Consider the following 20,797-nt stretch of genomic DNA (forward strand, 5'->3'; position numbering starts at 1 on the left):
TTAATTAGGTGGGGTTTTCTGCAATTGGTGAATTTAATGTTAAAGTTTAATATAATTTCTTCTCTGCCCGTATGTCTCTCTTTGTCTGTGTATGTCTGTATGTCTCTCTCACAGTCTTTCTGTTTTTGTCTCTGTCTCTTACTTCCACTCCCCTCTCTATCTTTTATCTCTCTTTCTCTCTCTCTCCCCACTGAATTACAATTAAGTGCTTTTTTTCTCTCTCTCTCTCTCTCTCTCTCTCTCTCTCTCTCTCTCTCTCTCTCCCCACTGCATTTTTACAAATGTTGCTTCTCTCTTCCACCTACCCCCTCCCTTCCTCTCTCTCTCCCTCCCTCCCTCTTTTCTTTTTTTCTCTCTCTTCCACTGCAGTTTTACAAACGTTATGCTTGATAAAAGTTCTGCATGGAAAGTCATTATCCTTTAATTCTCTTTCTATCAAGTTACACTGTGGGGAATCTTGATTGCAGTTTGTTCCACGTGTATTATCCATTCATGAGATCGCATGCTGCCACTGGAATTCCCCATCTACTCTTGCAGGGGGATTATTTTGTCAAACTTACAGCATCTGTGTTACATTGTGTATCACTGTTGGCTGGATAAGGTGGATTTCCAGCCCACCTAAGACCAAACTCTGATGTAAGACTGCTAACACAGATGAGATAAACGATGCTCTTGATTCTCTTGTTAATGTTGGAGCATCACACACTGTAATAGCTTGCCAACAACGAGTCCCAGGAGACCATGTCCTGACAGTAGTTTTAGACTGGTGAGAGGTGGTATAAACTGATATGGAGTTAAATGCTTGATTAAAATGGGAATCCTCTGGGAGACCCAGTGTATTGATAGATGTTGTATAGCCTAGCTTCGCAGACTTGCTGCACACGAGAAACGTTATTCTGATCTGATCACTGCGGTTTTGAGTACGTTTTTATTAGGTAACCATTTGGAATAGATGATCCAAGCTTGGTCTTCTTCATCTTAAATGCCATTCTTCATTATTTCTTAGATGCAGTCGCTAATTAAGGTCATATATAAAAAAAGAAAAAAAAGAAGAAGTATCAATTTGCCATTATGATAACAATCAAAATGCTAGATGCTTGCTCCACTGTTTTTAGTATAACAGTGTATGAGTGTATGTAAAAACATGGTGACAGACAAGTCTGTCACATCTAAATAGTTGCATGCTGATAAAATGCCTTCCATCACAACCCAAGTGGCCGAATTTATGTAAAATTATCATTGTGTGTTTATTTTAGATTAGTTTTTTAATTCTTAAATAAGGACAATGTACTGGACGCCTCTAGTTAAACAACTACATTTATCATTAATTATTAGATATTTGTGCGGGTTTTTTTTAGGAAACTTACACATGCTTACAGGATAAGTAACTTTTGTACATTTGACTCAAAAACAATATTTTAGTTCATAATATTATTAGATATACATGTCTGTTTAGGAAACTTATATGTGCTTAATATAAAGGATAAATACAGTACCTTTTAACAAAATGGCTCAAAAACAATATTTTAGTTGATACAATGCACATGTCAATGCAGGTTGACATCTGCATTTATAATAAATTATTACATATCCTGGTACATGGCTGTTTAAGAAACTTACATGTGCTTAAAAGATAAATACCTTTTATAAAAAATGGCTCAAAAACAATATTTTAGTTGATACCATCATGCAAGGCTTAGTCTGAGCAGGTTATTTGTAGTTGTGATGGCTATTGATCGGGCAGTGTTCCCAGTGAGGTTTGATACAAGATAAACGAGAAGGACCAAGAGGCCATCTGCAGGCCAGGTCTGGCGGTGTACAGCGGTCTGCTAATTAGATAATCTAATCTAATAATCTACTTCTCTGTTTGCTAACTAGATAGGTACATGGTAAGCTTGGGTAATGGACACATCACAGACAGGCATAACTTACTTTCCATGCCCATGGCCTTGTACGGCCAAACATGGTTAAATAAGACCAACCAAGATGCAGGCTGGTATAATATCACACCACTCCGTGTTTAGTTGTGAGGGATAGCTATAGTTGGGTGCAGTTATTTTAAAAACCGTAATATAAGATGATGTTATATGTATGTATATATATAGCAAAATCTATAAATATTTAGGTGGGTATATAAATAGAAACAGTGTATTCATGTATTGATATATACACATGTATAGAATAGATAAGTAAATTAAAATTCAAAAATTCATGTGCCCAAATCCAGATGTAAAATAACAGTACTTTAGATTTACAAGACATGTTTTGTCATTGTGTCTTATAATACAAACTGACAATTTTAAAATGTGGCTTTGCTTAAAATATTTACCACCATCACCACAAAACAACAAAAAATCCAGCGATCGAAAACCAACAGTATTTTTGTGCATGTAAATTGGACATGGTTAAATAGAAACTTTTGTTTTCATGGTAAATTTTCACATAAAATGCAATTCAAGCTTTTATGTACAATTAAATGTCAGGATGACCAGAAACACTTTTGATTTCCCATAAGAGTTAATTTAAGGAAAAGGTTGTGGGTAATGGGTATTTTAAGAATAACAAATCTGTAATAAAGAGAAATATTTTACACTGAATAACTAGGGGCAGTGCCTTTAAAAATTGACTGAGTCACCACATTTATAACAATGTACGTGAAGTGTTTGTCAAATCATGGTCCGCACTTCCCATTGGTAGAGACTTTCTCTTGCTTTCACTATAACACTGTGTAGTAGCAGAAGACATTGCTTCCTTGCCTTGAGGCCAAACTGTCATCACTTCATCAGGATTTGGACATCTCTGTGTAAAGGTGACAGGTGAAATTAACAGCTTTACATGAAATACCACTGACCGAAATACACATGATATCGTCCTCCTTGTGGCAATCTCTGGCACGAACAATACATCTCATACAACAGCTTTGTTTTTGGTTTATAATTAATTTGATACACCGTTGTATAAAACTAGGGGGTGTTGGTGACAAAATAAGGGCTTCTGATATAGAGTCCTTAACATATACTTGTTATAGTTTTTGGCATGGAGGATGTGAACGCTTCAAGGGGAAGGACCATGAGTGAATTTTGCCATGGGACCCTTCTATTTCTTTATGTGCCTTTATTGATTACAGTCAAACCTTAGTGTTAACCAGGCCCAGTTCCACGAAGCAATCTTAACCTTAAGATCACCTTAAATGCATAAGGTGGCATTTTGCATTTAAGGTGATCTTAGAGCTAAGATCGCTTCGTGGAATGGGACCCAGCTACATAAAGTACATGTATTTTTTATTAAAAATTGCCCCTTTAAGACAATTTGTTGCATGATTAAAAAAATTCTTGGCTTGGTATACAGTAAGGTGGCCCCTTTAAAAATGTTTCATGTTTTTATACCCTTTTATCGTAAGAGCAGCCTGTATGACAATAGTAGGTTTCTTCTCTATCTAGAATAAATGTTGTAATAACCATATAGGTTAAAAATGTATTGAGGAATCAAACATTTCTGCTTTCTGTAATTCATTAGGTGGCTTCTAACAAAGGTGTCCATATGAGCATACCATGGTCTTTAAAACAGTATAAGCGCACATGTGCAGTCCATTGATTTGTCTGTATATATAAAAGCGGCTGAAATTTTCCAAGTGTCTGAACAGCACAGACATTAATCAGCAGATGTGAAGTGTCTGGCATATTGAAGTGTCTTTAGATAAACAGAATACACAGTAAAACATTTTATTGTTTTCCTGGCTGACAAAAAGAAATAAAAGGAGGTATGGTCCAATTAGCGAAAAAGCCCTGCTATCCTTATGGGTTGATAAAACATTTTTTATGTCCTTGCCCTTATGGTTTGTCAGGCAACACAAAAATGTCAGTTGTTCAGTGTATTAATTATGGCTGAAAACATTTTGTCCCTGATCATTCATTAGAAAAATCAATCAACAGACAAATGAAGTAAATGTCTAATAATGTGATTTTGTATTAAAACTACAAGGCTAGCCAAAACTATGGCTATTATACTTTTTGTGTTTTCCATCATTTATTTGGAGCTCTCAACTGTGCTTATTTTCCTCCATTTATTTGGAGCACTCTTAAGATTATTTTCCTCTAGGAACTATTTTTTGGGTTTTTTATTCAGTATTTACAGTGCATTTTTTTCACAACTACATTTACTATCATTTGGTTTTCAAGTTGTTGGTGTTTTTTCAGTTTTGGGTGTCTTTTTACATCATTTAGATGATCATTTAATCAAAGATGGACAGCGAAACCAGTGAACTCTAGTGATAAATGGAGTGATTGTCGAACAATGTTCACTTCTGTAGGCAGGCCTGCAATGTTTGGCAAGTTAATATTGGATGTTTGTCTTCCCATTCCAAGCTGTTTTTAATCGCTTCAAACATCCTAAATACAGAACGATCATCCATGGCTGTTGACTAAAAGTCGACAGACTGTTCTCAAGAATTTGTTGTATTTTTTCCTGTGTGCAGAAATGTTGCTTCTTGGAGGTACATGTGATGATTGAGAATTGATGAGACGCTGTCTGTTTTTGTAGTTAAAGCAACATTATTTTACAGCTATTTATAGACTACAGTAATGACAATACCAAACATGAGGTCCTTGGTCCCAGTTAGGTAGCTAAAAGTTCTGAATTTTCCAAATCTGATGGGATACACTTTTTATATATGTTATTATATTTGTGATATGAAATAGTGCATTAGATTTCAAAGAATGTTGATATTTTATGTACATTTTCTCAGTATGATACACATTTGAAATCAAGAGCATCAACATCATCACTTAAAATGTGCATTCTCCCTAAAACTAATACCCACTGATGTGTGGTTAAAGCACGCTTTCCTAGGTATGCAAATTCACTGCTTGGAATTTCTGTCCATGTATCTCTCACTGATCAGTATAAGAAGGGAATATTCCTTAGTGAATTAAAAAGTCTTGCAGTCAATATTTAGCAGATAATCTACATTTAACAAAGTGTTGTCACATATTTATTTATTCACAAACTTTACAAAGATCTCCATCCAGATATAACAGCTAATGTGTTGCTGTGTTGTGTTTTGCAGGTTTCACACGAGTAACAACGACCACATCCTCAATGTGAACATGCGCGACCGGATCGACATCTACTGTCCCTGGTACTCGCCCTCATCCAGCTCCGACACCTGGGAGTATTATGTTATATACATGGTAAGCATTACTTTTATCATTTTTAATTTAAACCCAGGATTCTGCCAACTGTTGTCAGTGCTGGCCTGGGCCCCGTTCCACAAAGCGATCTTAGCCCTAAGATTACCTTAGGTGCATAACTACCCTATGCACTTAAGTTGATCTTAGGGCAAAGATCTCTTCATGGAACGGGGCCCTGCTGCTTATAAAACTGTTAGAGTCTAGACTCGAGACTCTAATAGAGTCTGAGACACTGATGTCACGACAACGCTGTACAAACTGTATGTGTGTAACGTCATTAGCGATTGAGTCTGGACTCTAAAAGTTTTATAAGCACAGGTCTTGGTCCGGCCTGAATAGCTCATTTAAAGTTCCAAGCATCACTGTAGATGTCAATCGTGCTGCCAACCATCACTTATAATGCAGTGTTAGCAATAGTCCTGAATTACACTTCTTTTTTTAAAAATAAAGATATTCATTATTAAGAATACTATGTAAATTTCTAGGCAGAACCATGGACAGTAATTTTAATACAATAAATGAGCAATTTCAGCACTTCACAAGGTGAGCAATTGCTCACATCAAAAGCATAATGAATGAGATGCTATGTTTGAACTTCAATGATAATATGGACAGGATGTAGCCCACTGGTAGAGCACCTGCTTGATGTGCAGTCGGTCTGGGATTGATCCCTGTCTGTGGGCCCACTGGGCTATTTCTCATTCCAGTTAGTGCACTACGACTGGTATATCAAAGGCTGTGGTATGCACTATCCTGTCTCTGGGATGGTGCATATAAAGGATCCCTTGCTACTAATGGAAAAATTTAGCGGGTTTCATCTCTAAGATTGTATATCACAATTACCAAATGTTTGACATCCAGTAGATAAATCAATGTGCTCTAGTGGTGTCGTTAAACAAAACAAACTTTTTAAATGATGATTTTGTTATTTGCTGCTGTTAGATAGACTTATAAAACTGACTATACTTCGATGCTAACCTCTCTTGCATACTATGTGGTTACAGGTTCTAATAACTCAATTCCTATTGCCGATAATGCTAACATTTACTAATAAAACTGATATAAGCAGCGTATCAACACACCCAGGAAGTACAGCAATAAAAAGTGTGGCACCTCACATTTAATCTACCTGCAAGAAAATGGGGGGTCACATACCATTTAAGAGATTTAATTAATGTTTTTAATAGCAACCATCAGTTTTGCTGAAAATTGCAGTTCCATTTTTGGGGGTACCCCACATTAGTTTCAACCTCTGGTATATACTGCATAACAATTGTATAACAAATAAAAGTATTTATTTATTGTCAATGGATAATAGTATTTGTACAAATAATCAATGTCACATATTACTACCAATCACACCCACAGCTGTTTTTACTCCGCAAATATTTGACGGTGCACCTCAAACTTTGACACGGAACTCTCTTCTTTGGTACTATGCAACCTATAACCCTATCCTCACTAACCTCTCTCTCTCTCTCTCCCTCCCTCCCCCCTCTCTCTCCCTCCCTCTCTCTCTCTCCCTCTCTTTCTTTCTTTCTCCCTCTCTCTGTCTCTCCCCCTCTATCCCCCCCTCTCTCCCCTCTCTCTCTCTCTCTCTCTCTCTCTCTCTCTCTCTCTCTCTCTCTCTCTCTCTCTCTCTCTCTCTCTCTCATATGCTGTGTGGTTATAAACCTGTGGGGGATTAACTACCAAGGCCATTGGACTGGTACCAGGACTGAATGGCCATTATACATGTGTGAGTACTGTTTATGGTCACTGCTCATCTGAGTGGCAAACCGCATCAGAGGATTGTCAAAGGTTGGAGCTGTTCTCATAAAGGTCGTAAATCGAACAGTTTGTGCAAAAGAAAGACCATGTGTACATGCTATTGGTGGCTTGATAATAGTTTTAGCTATTTGTACTGATATCAACAATTGGTGGTGTGTTTGTACATGGAACCAATACAGATCGTGATTTGATAGGATCTGAAAACAATAAGGTCTGGGGAAATGTTTATTTTAGGAACTCCTTTAATTTTTGGTCAGGTGAAAGGTTTTGACCAAGGCAAATAAAATGATGATGATTTAACCACAAATAACATCCGCAAGTTTCCAAAATGAATCTTAACATATGAGAACATTTGTACATCTAATGTAACAGGGGTGGATGGGCGAGGGATGGAGGCAGGGGAACAGAACAGACACAACAGTAATTGTGTTTAAGGCCCATACTTTTTTTTTTTTTTACCTACTATATGTATTTGTTTAGGTTAATTAAAAGAATCCTTTTCATATATCAGTATCAATAAGATACCATTCCTAGAGTGATAGATGAAAAAAAAATATATATATATATATAATACAAGGGGTCAACGGATGATGACGAATCAGTCCTAAGGGTCTTCCAAAACAAAAATTCTTGCTTGCAGCTAAGTTGTCACATGGTAGTTACAAGCTTGTTACAAGGTAGTACAAGCAATGCAAGCTATTTGCAAGCTAACCTCCCATATGTGAGCACTCTAACCATTGATCCATCCTGCTACTTGTTACCATGTCAATAATAACTGTCTTGTTAATGTTGCAGGTAAAACGGGCTGATGAGTTCAACCAGTGTTTCATAAACAACACATCGAGAGCGTTCTTCATTCTCAACTGTTCCAACCCAGCTGGGCCAGCTCCGTACTATGCCACAATATACGTGTACTCCTTCAACGGAAATCCCAGCAATCCAGACTTCGTATCGGGACACAGCTACTATTTCTTAAGTGAGTACAATTGTCGCATTTTTATTTAATTTATAAAGAAACAGACCCTAGTTTTCAAGCCAATTTTGATAATTGAAAATCGGACATTACTTTTATTATGTTGGTTAGAATATCCATTTCTGTACATCCAAAGTGTTTATGGTCATCCTGGTGTTTGTATTGCAACGAAATGCTTTTTTTTTTTTTAAATTCTAAAAACACACATGCGTCTGAGAAGTAACGGTTGTGGAGAGGAGCTCTGGTTTATTTTTAGAGGGATTTTTTCTCATTACAACGTCATAGACTCTTGTTTCACTCTAGTGCATCTTTACAGTTTAAACTAGGGTCTGCTACTTTAATGTACAATTTATAACAATAATTTCAGTAGAGTTGAGTTTGTTTGATTTCATTGTTAAAAGAATAACATTTTTAGTAGAGTTTATTTCAGTTCTGTGCCTTTCATTTTATTTTATTTAAAGTTATGACATCTAGGACATTTCCAATTAAAAACAAAATTTAGATTATAATTATGAGCTGATTAATACCTGAATAAATTTCATTAAACTTTTTTTATCATTTGTTGTACATGTATTAATTATGAGATTATAAATTACTGATTAAAGGGAGATAACTGGTGTATGAAGCAAAATAAAGTACAGAATTCAGTAATATCTAACACAAAACAAAATTTAATTTTTTAAGTTAATATATTTAAAACAAGTTTTAAAGTTTAATTTCTTTTCTGTTTCGTTCCATAGCAACATCTGGAGGTGCTAAGCATGAAATAAATAATCAATTTCATGGTGCCTGTCTGGAGAAGAATATGAAAATGCAACTGAACATATTCCCTGCACTTCCTGTGGTTACAACTGGTGAGTAACTTATATGTTAAACTGTACATTTCTTCATACTACATTTCAATGATGAAAACCCCGAGTATACTCAGGTGGGATCCATTCATCCATCCATCTATCCAACCAACACACCCATCAATCTATACATTGATTATTCCAATCACACACAATCCATCAATCCATACACTGACCTACTCATCCATCCATCCATCCATCCATCCAGTTATCCATTATACACCCATCAATCCAATTATACACCCATCCATCCATCCATCTGTTTGTCCATCTGTTCATCCATCCATCTATCAAGTTATCCATCTTTCCAGTTATCCATCCAATTATACATCCATCCAATTATACATCCATCCATCCATTTTATCCCATTTTATCCTTTGTGATGCAGTCAACAAATTTATTTAAATTTTGGTATACATATCTGTTACAATCTTATTTTTGTGTTTATATCTGATAATGGTTGAAATATGTTATCATGGTCAACCCTGTTGCAGAAAGAAATGTTTTATTTAACGAACACATTTTATTTATGGTTATATGGCGTCAGACATATGGTTAAGGACCACACAAATTTTGAGAGGAAACTGGCTGTTGCCACTACATGGGCTACTCTTTCCGATTAGCAGCAAGGGATCTTTTATTTGCGCTTCCCACAGGCAGGATAGCACAAACCATGGCCTTTGTTGAACCAGTTATGGTTCACTGGTCGGTGCAAGTGGTTTACACCTACCCATTGAGCCTTGCAGAGCACTCACTCAGGGTTTGGAGTCAGTATCTGGATTAAAAATCCCATGCCTCGACTCGGATCCGAACCCAGTACCTACCAGCCTGTAGACCGATGGCCTAACCACGACACCACCGAGGCCGGTTACCCTGCTGCAAGGTATCAAGGGATCTTTAATATATATTTGTCCCACAAACAGGATAGCACATGTCATGACCTTTCAGATTAGTCATAGTGGTGTACTTGATAAATTTTGTAACCATTAATGAGATATTAAACATGATAACATGACCATTGTTACATCAAAATGTCCACCAACATGTGATCTGGCTTTATTTATGATACAAGAAATCTTCTATAGAATTAATTTTGTTTTTCTTTTTTCAGCAAAGCCATTCAAGACGCCAGGTTCCAATATTAAACCACCGACGCGGAAGAAAGAAACAGCCACCACCCCCACGACAACAACCACATCAGCCCCAGATCCACCAACCACACCAAGAAAAATCGCCACGCACAGAACAACAAGTATTACACGTAAGCTGACCATGGCAGTGTTTATGTCTCATGATCCTGTAATGTTAAAATTAAAATAATATTACTTAAAATAAATAAAATTACTTTTTTTATAGATTCTACAAAATTTGGTACAGTGCATATAGGTTATATGGATAGTAGAATATAGAGATGTGTGGTATAACTGGTATGCCACAATATAAATTTTGAAATTATATCGCGATATTTTTCTAGTGTACCGGTATATTGTGCTTGTATATTTTGTACGTGTGTTAGTGCACACATATTAAAAACAAAAATTGCTTTTAAAAAAAAATCTGGTTTAAGAGAAGAAACAATAGCTTCACTTGTTCAGAACGAATCGGAGCACTTTGAAAATTACAATAACTGATAATCGGTCTTCGCAATATATTGTAGTACGTATCACAAGTCAGGTTCCTGTATTGCAATAAGAATATTTTGGCAATACCATTCACTAATAAAATACCATATAAAAAGTATAAAAGTACCAAAATGGCCCTGATCTTAATTGTAAGAAAAATGCATTTTGAGATATTTCTGATTTTAATATATACGTTTATGTTTTATTTTATTTCCAGAAGCACCAACAGTTAAAAACAGAGTTCCAGGAAATGGTGATTCGATACCAGATGAGAATGTTATTGATGTAACTGGACAGAAAAATGTTGGCTTAATCAGTGACAGTGCAAGTCAACAGACTGCTGTAACAAGCTTTAGTTTAATTTTATTGACTCTAGCAGTGACACTATGGCAGTTTCATCGGTAGTACATGTTATGATGTCACGTCACGTGACCCAGACATTTTGACCAATCCAGTGTGAGCATCATGTGATGTTGATGCATAAGATCTGTTGTGTGGGTTGAATGTGAGACATTTAAAAAACACAAAAATTTAATTATATATATACGATATATATTGTTTGCCATCTTGTGTGCTGCTCAAAAGTTCATGGAACTCCAAAGTAGGTGGTGTGCACCAAATTGCTGTTGAAAACACTGATTGGTTAGTGGCAGGTAACTGTCCAATCAGATGACTTGTTATATATTGTGTAAAGAGCAAGTAAATAAACATTCAGTTGGTGAGATAAAAAAAATTACAAGTGAGAAGATGATTTGCATACTAACAGATAATTATAAAAAACAAAACAATAGGAAAACACAGAACAATGATTTACAGAAATATGTCTAACTACCACACTAATTAACCAATCGGAAAATGGCTATCACACAAATTCTTGATAGTTAACCAATGAGAAAATGGATATCACACCAATTCTGGATAATGAGCCAGTCAGAAAATGGCTACGACACTAGTTCTCGATAGTTTAGCCAATCAGAAAATGGCTTACAGACTGAAATCAGGACTTGTGTGTGTGTGTGCAACTGGAATATGCTGGTGATTATAAAACATTGTGATGATGATGATGATGATCTGATTCGTGTTATCAGCTGAGGCATGGAGAACACCAGAAAATGCCTTGAACATAGAATGAGAGAAGGATGACGTGAAGACAAGAGTAAGAGAATAAAAAGACAAAGAGAGAGAAAGGAATTCGTAGATCATTCCATTCTAGTGTTCAAGTTAGACTGGTTCCAACCTGGATTTCTATAAATGAAGTCATATACATGTGCATATTTATTCATGTCTGTGTGATAGTTTGTTCACGTGAAGAAGAATCTTCTCTCCCTTCCACACAAAAGAGCTCCGAGTGCCAGGTGCATTACTTGCCAATGATACTAATTCAATAATAATTGTGATTTAATACTGTGTACATAAGATGTCTGACCAATCATTGTGCTTTATATATACATATATAAATACATATATATATTTGTCTTAACCAATGAAATTACTTTTATATCTGTGATTCAAATCAAATGCGAGTTTGATTGTTACGGGGTTTGCACCTGGTGGAGAGATGGTGGTTTCAGTAACTATGGAAACAACTAAATGCCATTTTCTCAAGTCTTTGTGCATTTGTTTCTGATTTTGAACTGTTAATTATATGTATTTATTAAAATGTAAGCTAAACTATTTTTCAGCTTTAGTAATTTTGCTTGAATTTATTTGTTACATGGTTACTACTTCACCAGACTTCATGTCATTTTAACCACTTAAACTATTTTTGACAATGTAAAAGTAAACAAGACCGCCATCCTAAAGATGGAAGTTAGAAAAGAAAGGGTTAATTATTGTTAATTTTAATTTAATTACTGGTGACAGTGCCAGGACTGAAGTGCTACTCTAGCTAGGCCTAAAAAATAATGTGTGTTTCAGGTTTCATCCTTGAAAAAAAATGGGGTAGGTTGTTAGAAACTGGGTTTTTAAATTTTCATATTTTTAAAAATCCAATCAAATTGAGAAACTGTAATTGGCTGAGGAGTTCTAAATTTAGTTTGCTGAATGCAAAAAATCAGGGATCATGATTTAAAAAATGTCAGGGTCGCTACATAAAATTAGGGTAGGTCGGGAAACCAGAAACACACATACATTGTATTTGTTTTTGGGGCCTAATGTCATTTAGTAAGGTGGAAGAGAATCTGTTTGGTTTTACATTTTTATGTCCATATTTTGCTTTTCAAATACCATATATCCCTTTGCAAAGTTGATAGTTAATTTATATAATGAATATATAATGATAAAATGGTTTTGTAAATGTACACACAAATAATGGACTCATTTACTTAAAATACTTGTGAAATTCAAACAGGTTTTCATTACTTTTCCAATTAAAGCAATTCAAACAAATAACATAATAATTAATACAAGTATCTTTGCAAAACAATATATATTCCTAGAAGATGGATGCATAATGAAACAAAAAATCTTGTTTGATCAATGAATGATTTTCTTACTGGTATTAGTTATATACAGATGAAGACCATATTTTAGTCTTAATATTTTAGTCTAAATAATAAATTATGAAAAATTTCAGTCAATGAAATGGACAAGACATTTAGAACAAGGGAGATAACTTCAATTTAGTCATGAAAACCTAATGGGGGTTTTTGTGGGGTTTTTGCTATATGTTTCTTTTGGTTTTGTAACTTACAGTAATGATATCAGTGATGCAGATCTACTTTTATCATACTAAATATAATGTACATGTAGGATCATGATTCCACTATTTTTGGTTGCATTTATTAATGTGTTGAACATTAATTTTGTGAACATACATTTTTAAATTAAAAATCTAGAGTTCTTGATACATATTTCATGACATTCATAAACACTGTTGTGCAAGTACTCATGCCTTCAAGATATAAATATAAAAACTGATTTTAATCATTTGTGAGTTATCTCCCTTGTGAGTTATCTCCCTTTTTCAGAATATGTCCCTGATGGGGCAGGTCAACAGGTGACCCATCATACTGAGAGAAAAAAAACAGATTTATAAACTGCTTCATTTAAATATGCTTGATTTCTTGTTACATTGCTGTATGTTCTACTTGTATCTGCTATTTATTAACACTTCTGTAATCTGTTTTAGTTTTATGAATCTGATATATAATATACGATATTTTGAATGTTGAAGCAGTTTGTATGTGTGGCTTGTTACAGTATAAAAGTGGAAATTCACTTATTGAAAAAACTTCAATAATGAAAAAGTGAGCCTCAGATTTATACCAACTCATCTTAAGTATTTTTAAGCACAACTTTCTTGTAATATAACAATTAGCCGAAAAAATATATCTAGATATAAAGTACCGTATACTATAAATATATGTAATATAATTATTTTTGTCTGAAAGCAAAAATGAAAGTATTTTTTTACTCCTTCCCAGCCTCCATGAACATTGGGTTTTTTTGGTAAATAATTCCAGTTTGTTTTGACGTAACAAGAAAAGTAAAAGTGTTCTGGAATTAACAAAAATACACCATTTATGTATGCAATTTAGAAAACAAATCGGCTCAGAAATAATTTGTGGTAAATACCATAGTAAGAGAAAGGCATTCCATGTGGGAAGGACTATAAGTATAACCCATTGACACATTGTAAAAAGAAAAAAAGAAGAAAAAAAAAGAAGCTTGTTATGGTAGTTTTCATATTAAAAGAACTTAAACAATGGAAAAACAAGAACAAATGACAACTGCTACGTGTAGTTGTCATGTTGACTTAATGATGTTTAATGCAATGTCCACTGGGTGCTATATGTTTAGTTTATAATTCAAGTTTTGTGTTTTTGTTTGTGTTTTTGATTAATGTTCTGGGGTACAGTTTCACCAGTGGAATAACCCAATATTCTGCAAAGGTAGTTTTACATGTACAATGTAGTACCAGACATATGAAGTCTATTTGTTAAAAATTGTAAAAAAAAAATACTATTAAAAAAACTTCCATGTAAAAGCTGGGTAATGAACTATGCAAAATTATATATTAGTACAATGAAGTCATTAATTGCCATTGCCGTGTAATTTAAAGTTTTAAATGTGGCTGAATAATTTTCAACTGCATAAACATGAAGTCTTGCAGAATAGTTTATTATTAAAAAAGTTTTTTAATTTTTTTAATCCTATTTTTGATTGATGTAAATGAAATAAAATTTTGTTGTTTTTAAAAATTAAACTGATCTCCATATATGTGTATAATTATCTAAATAAAGAAAACAATTAAATCTGCAGGATTTTTTTTTTACAACATTCCAATGAAGTCACTGCCTGCCTGTTCTTTTAAGAGAACATTCTCCCATGAATTATTAAGAATGAAGTGTTATTGTGTTAGTGTGTTGTTTTGGTACACACACCCCCCCCCCCCCCCCCCATTCTCCCCACGTCACCACCTCCCCCACCACTGGTGAAAAATGCCCTGGTTTGGAAAAAACTTTCATGTTGTTAATAGTTAATGCGCACTGTAAATTATTGTGTCCAAGTGAAATGTATTCACTCTAATACGTATTTAAGCAGACAATGTGATTGGCTGAATGATAGTGTGTGAGTGTGGCAGTGACACACTGCGATGTTGTGATTGGCTGAATGACAGTGTGTGGGTGTGGCAGTGACACACTGCAGTGTTGTGATTGGCTGAATGATAGCGTGTGGCTGTGGCAGTGACACACTGCAATCTAACAAATCTGGAATTTACACGATCTTGTCTATATTACTCCCGAAATGAAGTAACATATCATGGTAGTGAAATTAAGTTTGGGTGTGTATAATGAGAGTGAGAGTGAGTGAGTGAGTGAGAGTGAGTGAGAGTGAGAGTGAGAGTGAGAGTGAGAGTGAGAGTGAGAGTGAGAGTGAGAGTGAGTGAGTGAGTGAGAGTGAGAGTGAGAGTGAGAGAGAGAGAGAAAATAGCAGAGAGCAGAGTGACAGAAATGCAGTGGACACATGTTGTCATGGCAACATTAATATTATGTAAATTGTTGATCTGTTATGTATATTCTGTACATAGAGTATTGATGAAAATGTTGCACTGTCATATAGTTTTGGGTATATACTAACAAGACAAATGTTTTGGTACCCACCTTAGTACATACATCTGACCTTAGAATCCCTGAATGTATTGCACATCACTGTATTGTGAAGTACGTGTATACTGATGTGCATAAGAAATGTAAAACCATTTTTATGAAAACTGTTTTTATATTAGAGTTATTCATTTGAAGCCGATTTCATAATTAGACAGACACCATATCATTTCCATCTGTTAAGTGCAGTTGGTTAAAACATACATATGTTAATGGGTTTAGTATGAGTGAAAATCAACTGCTACCACATGAATTACACCTACTATTATCCTATCCATCCACCCCCACCCCCCCAACCCCCCACCCCCAAACAGGGTCAACATCCCACAGCTTTTTTTACATTTAGTCGAACATTGATAATAATATATCTCTTCACATCTATTGTCTCGTTAGTCCAGATTGAGAGAAATGGTTCCATGTCAAAATTTTCACCAAAACTACTTTCTGTGTGGAGCATTAGTTAAAAACACTCATTGTTCCCAGGCTATCACCCATCTGTGTACCTGTATGAACCAGGCTAAGGATTTTCGAAGCTATTTTATCACTATGAAATCATAAAACCATTGTCGGCTATGACATCACTACAGCACATGTCATTGTGACATCACTACAGCACATGTCATTGTGACATCACTACAGCACATGTCATTGTGACATCACTACAGCACATGTCATTGTGACATCATAGTTTAGAATATATGAGCCCAGGCCTATGATGTTTTAACTTCAGTATCATAAATGATGGCGTTTCAGTGTGGTAAAACCGTAACTCGGTGCTAACAATTCATTTGAATAAAGTTATTAATATATTGCCTAAAAATGATACATTTCTTTTGCATATTAGTGTGCCTATCTTTGTCATAAACTTCATATTGGGGACGGGTGTGGGTAGATGTTTTTGTTTGTTTTCATTGTGACAAGTTTTAACTGTTATAGTCTTATTGTTTTCTTTTATAGAAGGAACATTTGCTAAAGAGACACATTTGTGGTTTCAGTTTGTGGGTGGTTTTTCCAGTTTTTGGTCTTCATGCAATAAGATGTCATTCTGTATAATATACAGTATTCTAAAATATGAAAATGTACTTCTTATTTTTAAACAAAAATTTACACCTATGAATTACTGTGTATTAATTATGTTTAATAATGAAAAAAACCCCTGAACAACATGGAGGTTATAAGGTGATTAATTAATTCACTAGGTAGAATCTAATAGATAACAAGTCATTTTGATTTTACATATCACAAGTTCAAAGATAGCTTGCAGTAAGATAGTCATATCATGCAATAGTTGAAGTCACTCTACATTTTCATTTCAACTTATTTTCGTGCTTATATCCAATTAAGGTTCAAGCACGCTGTCCTGGGCACACACGCCATGGCTATCTGGGCTGTCTGTCCAGGACAGTGGATTAGTTGTTAGTTGGTTAGTGAGAGAGAAGAGGGTGTAGTGGCCTTACACCTAACCATTGAGCCCTTAAGAATTCGCTCTGGGTTGGAGCCGGTACCGGGCTGCGAACCCTGTACCTACCAGCCGGTAGTCCGATGGCTTAACCACTGCACCACTGAGGCCATTTAAATGCAATTATGTTCTATAGTATTGCAGTGTTACACATTTGGGGCTCTAATCCAGATGTTAAGATGTTTGTTGTCATAGCTACTGTTTAAAAATAAAGTTTTAACATTTCTTGTTTTTCTAAGATATTCTTGGTTCATTAGATTTTTAAAAATACTAATTGCTGATAAGTACAATATTCTTCTATGTAGATATAGAGTTAAAAATTTTATCATATTTATTCTTTAATATCTTTATAAGGATAAGTCCTTTAAAAGCATGCTGAATGATCTAGTATATTTATAGGTGGTTTAATAATATATTACTACATATACATGCAAAAGATAAGTAACACCATTTTCAAGAAAGGTTTTAGAATACTTGGTGAAAATGTTCATACAATTTCCAGTCTTGCATTGTCATTTTTAGTGGTCAGGTCCATTTCTAGGATATCATTATTTCAAATATTGAAAACATTAAACTGAATAAAGATATTAATATGACTACACTTCTGTTGTATCTTAGTCAAGGCATTAGCCAAGGTTATACCATATATGCATGTTCATTTGTTATAACTTAAAAACAATTTAATTATAATTTAATTCACTGAAGAACACATTTGTTTTGGTGTAATCAGATATTCATAATATAGTTCCTTCTATTTAAAACTTTATATTTAGATTTTGACATATACTCGAACTAGAAAAATAATTGCTTCTAATTCAAAACATTTGTCTTAATTATTAAATAGTTATAGGAAAATATTTTTAAAATATAAATTGCTCTGGCTAATTAAAAAACTATTCCAATTTGTTATAAAATGAGGGCAGGGGGTATTTTATTACTGAAAACAAATGAATATTCAGTTAACCTAAAATAAATGGCACCTTGTATAACAACCAACAGTCTTACAAAACATGCACTTATTAAATCTACTAGGTGGTCTTTATGGACAGTATCAGCTGTAGTAATATTTGTCTTGATTGCAACTATATGTTCTTAGATAAAAGTCTTAACATTCTGTTAGTATTGTGGTTAACACAAATCTTAAAGAAAGGATGTGCAATATATATTTCCCTAACACAGACAGCTGACATTTGATAATTAGTATACCTGTACTAATGTATGGCAACGTTTTGTTATCACAGTGTGTGTGTTTTTCTGTCTTCACCTCGCTCAGTTTAATCCATGTTTCTCAGATGTTAAATATTTCTATAAAATAATTTTGTAATATACATGAAGTGTACATTTCTACACTTTGAATAAAATGTATATATAACTATACAAATGTCTTGTGTTGTATTTAATTGAACTTTCTTTTGATGTATTGTTTTTGGGGAGGAGGGTTTAATATTTTTCAAACTGTTCTGAAATGTTTTGGACTGATCAACAGGTTAGCTTATATTCAAATATGAGGGTCGAGTTTGATTTTCACAAATTATAGAATACAGTAAAATGAACGAATGAAGCAGAAACAGAGCTAGAAGGATGGAATGTTTTATTTTAATAATGTACTCAAAACATTTTAATTATGGTTACATGGCATCGGGCAATTGGTTAAGGACCACATACATTTTGTAATTAATGAGAGAGAAAACCTGCTGCCGCCACGCAATGGGCTACAACTTTTGATTAGAAATATGGGATGTTTTATATGCAGCATCCTAAAGACAGGATAGTACATACCATGGCTTTTGTTACACCAACTGTGGAACGCTGGCTGGAGTGAGAAACAGCCCAATGGGTCCACTGACTGGATTCGATCCTAGACTGACTGCTCAACAGGAGAGCATTGGGCTACATCCTGACCCAAAACAGCTAGAATTCTTTCATTTCATCAGCACTCTGCTAAATAATTGGAATAAAAAGGTGGAAGAACGGTTACTGATAAAATATACATTTTTGCTATTTCATTTCAACTTATTTTCATGCTTATATCCAATTAAGGTTCAAGCACACTGTCCTGGGCACACACCTCAGCCTGTCCAGGACAGTGGGTTAGTTGTTACTCACTGCCACTTAGTGGTTAATTTTTGCTATAAGCTGAAAACCACCACCACAAACTGAAAGAAAAAAAAGAAAAAACCAAACCCCAAAAACTTCCCAACAAATAAACACATAAAACGAAGTGAATAAAACAAAACAAACGTGGCTAATATGATGAAGCAAAAGAAAAGACTTGCATCTACAAATAGGTCCATCATGTTTGTGTGTGTGTAAAAACGCAATACACGATTTTATGTTGCAATATAGTGAACTCCAATGTAAACGCACCACTCAGTTTTCAGTTGCTATTGCTATCGCGTGTGTGGGGTTGTTATAAGACATTCTCTTTTATACACTTTTTGGATTATTTATTGCTACCAGAATACATCTATTTATTAAAAATCAGTTATTATTTTTTCTCATATGGACCCCCCCCCCCCCCCCCCCCCCCCCCACACACACACACACCAACTACAAATCCAACTGGTGCGTTTCCAATAGAGTTCAGTATATATTGGACATCGGCGTCAGAAAGTGAGTAAATCTAGCAATAAATGTATTCTTGAGCTTGGTTCCAGAGGATACATTTTATCAGAGCATATAAGTGCGGCGCCTAAAATTCATGATCTTTTCTTTTGCAGCGTGAGGAATTGTATTGACATTTTAAGGAGATTTCTTCATAGAGCAGACTATTTTATTATGCCAATGCCATTATGTATGAAGCAAATTACTGCTGTACCAAAATTGGACCATTAAACCCTATAAACTACTGTATATAGATTACGCCGAGACTTGCTTACGTTCAGCCTTGAGCCAAAGTTAAACACTTTATAGGTCAAAGACCTAGGGAGTTTTTGCATAATAAATCTGCTTTTGGGTATATTAAGAGAGTATATTTGTGATCCTCGGTCTAAAGAAGAAAAAACTCGATGCTGCAATAGACATGTTGACTATTCTCTTCAATAAGTGGTTATATATGTAATTTTGTGAGCACGCATGCACGCACATACGCGTGCACACACACACATGCACTTCTGATAATGGAACAGGAAATAATGCAGTGTCCAATCGTACGAGCCATCATCACATTCTACCAGTGCGTTGCGTCCAGATCGTGCTGTTAGAACTGCCACCACCCAGTCTGATTAAAATTAGCTCTACTGGGTCTACCAGTAGACCTAACAGCATTGCGTGGACTCCCATGTCCAGGTGACATTTCATCTATAAATAACAATTTAAATATCGATCAATTACACTTCGCCTTTTATAACGTTATTCGAGAGCATACAAATTCTAAAAATATCGGGCGAGGCTATTTATGCATTAGGTGAACTTGTTGGTCTATTTCAACATTGAAAAAACGGGGGGGGGGGGAGTGCAGTAATAAACTCTGGATTGTATACTAGTATAAACAGATTTTATGGCTATACAATCACGGGGGGGGGGGGGGGGGTTCGTCTTGAAACGAATTTTATATAATATTTTATATTGCAATTAGTTTCCGGCATACTTCGTAATTCACCCGAATCATTTCGTATACCCTCGGCATAATTCCGAATGTTTTCAGATTCTTTTCAAATCACTGGCATGATTTTGCAAATAAGGTTTTGATTGGTCGAATGAAAGGTCAACTGGACATGAGCTCCAACGGGCTGCTGTTAGATCCACATGTAATAGTGGAGCTCAATTTAATTATATTGTGCCACCACCCCGAGCTCAGTTGGCAACAGGAACATTAACTTTTTT

General features: G+C 34.9%; 1 protein-coding gene across 2 annotated transcripts in view; it reads left to right on the top strand.

Annotated features, from left to right (window-relative positions):
- LOC121382033 (ephrin-B2-like) overlaps window positions 1-16,939 on the top strand; it is a 352,171-nt gene extending 335,232 nt beyond the window's left edge. For both annotated transcript variants that reach the window (XM_041511501.1, XM_041511500.1), the window contains exons 2-6: window positions 5,066-5,189; window positions 7,755-7,935; window positions 8,673-8,786; window positions 9,895-10,044; window positions 10,623-16,939. In XM_041511501.1, the coding sequence (XP_041367435.1) occupies window positions 5,066-5,189; window positions 7,755-7,935; window positions 8,673-8,786; window positions 9,895-10,044; window positions 10,623-10,810 (757 nt within the window). In that variant the 3' untranslated portion in view covers window positions 10,811-16,939. The remainder of the gene's footprint in view (window positions 1-5,065; window positions 5,190-7,754; window positions 7,936-8,672; window positions 8,787-9,894; window positions 10,045-10,622) is intronic.
- The last annotated feature ends 3,858 nt before the right edge of the window (window positions 16,940-20,797 follow it).

This window comes from Gigantopelta aegis, chromosome 9 (assembly GCF_016097555.1).
Source record: "Gigantopelta aegis isolate Gae_Host chromosome 9, Gae_host_genome, whole genome shotgun sequence".
Lineage (NCBI taxonomy): Eukaryota > Metazoa > Mollusca > Gastropoda > Neomphalida > Peltospiridae > Gigantopelta > Gigantopelta aegis.